General features: G+C 33.4%; 2 protein-coding genes across 4 annotated transcripts in view; one reads left to right on the top strand and one right to left on the bottom strand.

Annotated features, from left to right (window-relative positions):
• LOC119598303 (SOSS complex subunit B1-B-like) overlaps positions 1-556 on the bottom strand; it is a 14,783-nt gene extending 14,227 nt beyond the window's left edge. Inside the window, exon 1 of one of the 3 annotated variants that reach the window (XM_037947964.1) lies at positions 491-556. Coding sequence is in view for 1 of the 3 variants with exons in the window: in XM_037947963.1 (XP_037803891.1) it covers positions 272-306 (35 nt within the window). In the remaining 2 variants the exon portion in view is untranslated. Of the gene's footprint in view, positions 117-271 lie in introns of those variants that run through there. The other 2 variants (XM_037947963.1, XM_037947965.1) reach the window with 2 other exon arrangements.
• A 452-nt stretch (positions 557-1,008) lies between these two features.
• Positions 1,009-5,000, top strand: part of LOC119598250 (transcription initiation factor TFIID subunit 3-like) — a 28,295-nt gene continuing 24,303 nt past the window's right edge. The window contains exon 1 of the mRNA XM_037947898.1: positions 1,009-1,312. Within this exon, the coding sequence (XP_037803826.1) occupies positions 1,147-1,312 (166 nt within the window). The 5' untranslated portion in view covers positions 1,009-1,146. The remainder of the gene's footprint in view (positions 1,313-5,000) is intronic.

The raw sequence follows: 5,000 nt of genomic DNA, 5'->3' as shown, positions 1-5,000 counted from the left end.
GCACCTTCGCCTCGCGCTTTGGCACCAGCGGTCGTGTCAAGTGGGGGAGATGTGGCACCAGCGCCCCGGTGTCAATTAGGGAGATGTGGCACCGCCGCGACACCGCCTGTGCCACGTCTACAATAATTGGGCCGGAAAATGTACTCACCTACCGTATCTCCCTTTGAAATATCTACCTTTGGGCGGATTGGTCAAACCACCGCTTATAATTTCCCCCAGAGTATGAACGAGGACGACAAAACACACGAAAATAAGAAAGAGACTGAACTACCGAGCACCGTCGCCCTGCTTCGTGCGGTTGGCCATCCTCGACTGCAACCTTCTGGGTCTCGTCCCGATTTCAGCCCCTTTTTATTACGCTCCCATTCGCTCTTACATGCTCTGGTGAAGGGACAGACTAAAGAAGCCCCCAACCTTCCCAGCGAGCCGTAATAGAGCCCTATAGGAAATGTAGGTTAGCGTAATCTTAGGGAAGAAGAGGAGAGAGCACCTTGCCTCTCGTGTACATTAGATGCCGACGTCGGGCACCCATTGACTGAAGGCAGACCGGGACGAGGACCTCCGCTCATAGAGAATTACAAACGGAGTTCTATAGTCTTCTGTAGGTGCTTTTCGTCCGCATATGACTATCTCACGATTATATATTTAATGATTAACCGTTTTATTTTTAACTTTGGGTTTACTAAATTGTTATTGATAAAGCAGTGTCGATAGTGAAGGATATTTTTCTCCACATTTCTGCAATCCGCATTGACCACGCTTCGAGGATGGTCACGTGACTTAAACGCTGCGTTTAACTGGCTCTGAGGAAGTCGTTCTTTTAGTATTTTAGGTTTAATATATTTGACCAATCTTCTACTTACATACTCATAAGGAGTTTGGAATCGAACCAGTTGCGTTTAAGGAAGCAAATTATAATATCACTTACGTTCCAATGGACTATCGCCAAAAAAGGAAGACAAAAAAGACACAGCAAATATCCTAATAGTACGGTTATTTACCCTGTGCGGGATCAATGCAAAATGGCAGGCTGTGAGTCTCGCTCGGCGTCTCGGAAACACAAACTTTGACAGAAACCCAAAGTCTCAATGAAGAAACGAACTTTAACCAGTGACCGAGTGATGTGCATATACCCTAGATTCTAAAATGGCGAACCAATTTAAGTATGAGATTCTCAAAATATCAGTAGCAGAGATTTGCCAGACAATCGGGTTCCAAGGCATTTACTCAACCCCACTCGATGTTTTGGCCGATATTCTGCACAGATATATTTTCGAGGTCTGCAAGCTCACTCACAGATACACCGAGCACTGTAAGTAACGGCAATTAATTATATTTAAAATTTAACATGTTTATTTAAGAGAGATGGAGGTTTCATTGTCAGTAGAATGTCAGAATCTATAAATAGGCCTATCCAGCATCTTCAGCCAAAGGCGATTTTATGGTATTGTATTAATGATTTATGGTTGATGAGAGCTTTTACATTATTATTTAGTGAATGTTTATGATGTATGTTTGATATTGATATTTTTTAACCCATTAACAAGAGAGTCTTGTCTGAAATATGGTTAATTTTATTTAGAAAAGTTAAAGAAATAACATAATTTTGAGATTTTGAAGTTCTCTGAGCACTGGGTATGTAATATTTATATAGTCTATGTTACTGTAAACAAAAACAACAACAAAGATAAGTTAGTAGTGATAGCCATGAAGAATACTTAAGATATCAAGGGTGTAAAAAATAACTTTCAAAGAGAAAGGGCAACAACTGTTTAATCATAGTTCATCAATGTAATCATCAGCCTCAAGTATATTCTAGCAAGATAAGAGCTTGTAAACCTCCCTGATTGTTTATCATAAATTAGGGAACCAGTCCAAGCTCTGCCTTGCTGAATGTAAATGGTGGAGGTTTTTTGCTTGGTGCTGCAGTATAAAATGGGAAGATGCAATATTGCTAGATTTGGTCGAATTCTGAATTATTTATGACTAGATCGGTAAAGGGTCATAATTAACACACTGCCTCTGGGCTGGCTGAAATGCTAAATGGCTTAAGATATACATGCAGACAATCAGTGTGCTTGATTTCATGCCATTTTTATACACTTAAAAATCTGGTTTATGGCTTTAATACAAACATGTATGACATGATAATCCTTTAGTTCTATTTCCTTTTCTTTGTGTATGTAAAGGCATCTGGCCACCATGGTTTAAAGTCTGCATGGTAGAAGAACTATAGTCAATGATTGGTTTGAGATACTGATTGCACAAAAATATGTCCTAAGCAAGATGACTATTCATAGTGTAGCTTGTTGCATATGCCATTTTGAGGCAATTGGTTGGCAAATATACTATATGCAGAACTATGATTCACAAGTAATTTCAGTGTTTTTATAGAATATGCCACCTATCTCCTACAAGGTAAACAGTAAATGAAAGCAACAGATTGATGAAACCTCATTGTCATTCAAGCTGTGTACAACCTGATGTTTGAAAATTCAGATCCAGTTGCAGTAACTCATTGCAATGCAGATACCAGATACTGCTAACGAAGTACAGGTTATTGTGAACCTGTGTGTCATTTATGATTAAATAAATCCATGTTTTATCATGCTCTAATATATATATATGTGTGTGTGTGTGTGTGTTTACATACATACATACATACATATATATATATATATATATATAATATATATATATAATATATATATATATATATATATATGTATATATGTTTGTATATATATATATATATTATATATATATATATATATATATATATATAAATCTATATATATTATATATATATATATATTATATATAATATTATTATATATATATATATATATATAAAATATATATATTATAATAATTAATATATTATATATATATTATTATTATTATTATAATTATATATTATTATATATATATTATTATATATATATAATTATATATATATATATATATATATATTATATATATTATATATATATATATATGCATATAATTTATGTATATATTAGATACTATATATGTATAAATATATATATATATATATATATATATATATATATATATATATATATATATATATATATATATATATATATATATATATATATATATATACACATACATATAATTATACACACTGTGAGTATAGTTTATAAATTGTGTGTACGTATAAATAGCTTGATTTTTGGGAATATTCCTGTTTATTTTATATTTCTATTAGTATTGTTGATAACATTATAATAATCATGATGTCAGTAATAATAGCAGCATCAGTATTAATAGCATTAAAAGAAAATACAGCTAAGGAGAAATCAGGTAAGATCATGTAGGCCTACTAATCATCCCTTTGGTAGCAGAGCACTTGTGAGCTATCTGTATGTAAACGCATTTCGCAAAACAAAACTACTGTGGACATTTTATGTTCCTGGTAGCATTGGGCTAATTATATTTAGGCATATAAAAGAAAAAGGTACATGAAATCATTTGATAATTGAATTCTGACTAATTCTTCTTCTGTGAAACAGTTGTCTGAAATTAGCCTTATAATTCAGTTACCCTCCAAACTGTGCAATATCTGTGTAATATTTGAACTATGAGCATAAAACGTGTCCCTATAGATGAGTTGTCAATTACCAATTCCTCACGTGAATAGCTCCCTTCAGGCCAGTTATTGCATGGCATTTGGGTTGCAGTCTGAGAGGTAAACAATACAAAGATTTATTTTAAACTTTCCATGCCTGGGAGGGCTAAAAACAAGATATAAATACCCAATAGTCGTCATGATCATGATCATGTGTGGTTTGTAGATCACCCAGGTTATTTATTGTCAGATAAGGAATCAGTTCAAGCTGTACCCTATCAGAATATATGCTATGGGGCTTTAACTACTGGAGAACCAAAGGGCTAAAATGTCCATGATGATGGTTATGTTTGCAGAAAGCATCTATCACTAGATTTATTCCCAAACCCAAATGCTTTTTTGTATACAATTTGACATAGGAGGTCACAAAGATGTTTTAAATTTAATTGATCTATAAATGACTTAAGACTTTCTTTCTTTCTATGACATATTTATTAAGGAAGTATAGTTGGGCAGTGGAAATGACAGATAATCAACTTATTAATAAATAAGAAGTAATATGATAATGATGAAAAGTAAAAGTTGAAAAAAAAGTTTGAGATAAACTGATTATGCATTCATTATCTGTGGAGGACAAAGGATATTATCTTCATTTGTGCAATTCTGGTAGTGAAAACTGGTGTGCTGTAACCTCAGAGTTGGACAAGAGTTTTGTCAGTTTAGGGATTATGATTAGTTTTAGTCCAAGTAACTTGGTGGATATACACTCTTTTCTCTGCTCTTACTGTCATCTAGTCATTATCTCATATTTTCAGTCCCAGCTGTTTTCTCTTTCACTTTTTACCTCTTATATCACTTTCTCAGTCATTTTCTCATTTTTTTCTCTCATTTTTATTATTTGATACTGTAGTTTGATTATTCAAATACTCTCTCTCTCTCTCTCTCTCTCTCTCTCTCTCTCTCTCTCTCTCTCTCTCTCTCTCTCTCTCTCTCTCTCTCTCTCTCTCTCTCTCTCTCTCTCTCTCTCTCTCTCTCTCTCTTTTGAGTGGTGACTCCACTGGTTATGTGGTTGTAGGCTCAGCTATACTGGAAAAATATACATAATATTTGTATATATATCTTGCAGCCATACATGTGAGAGATAATTATGGCTATCTGCAATACTGAAAAGATTAATCCATTCCCAGATTGATTTAAGGTATTATATTATTGTTGATGAATGCTGTTTTAAGACATGTATTTCAACCTTTTTTGCAAATATTTCCCTGGTTCATACATGAGAACCTCACTCAGATTTTTCAAAAATCAAGTTTTCTCTAATTATGTAATGACTAGCTTTTGCATTTGAAGAGATGACGGTTTTATGATAATAACAGAAATATTTGAAATTTTATATTTACAGAAT

The sequence above is a fragment of the Penaeus monodon genome, chromosome 41 (assembly GCF_015228065.2).
Source record: "Penaeus monodon isolate SGIC_2016 chromosome 41, NSTDA_Pmon_1, whole genome shotgun sequence".
Classification (NCBI taxonomy): Eukaryota; Metazoa; Arthropoda; class Malacostraca; order Decapoda; family Penaeidae; genus Penaeus; species Penaeus monodon.
Note: the sequence above shows the minus strand (reverse complement) of the source record. Positions and strands in the feature narration are given on the sequence as shown.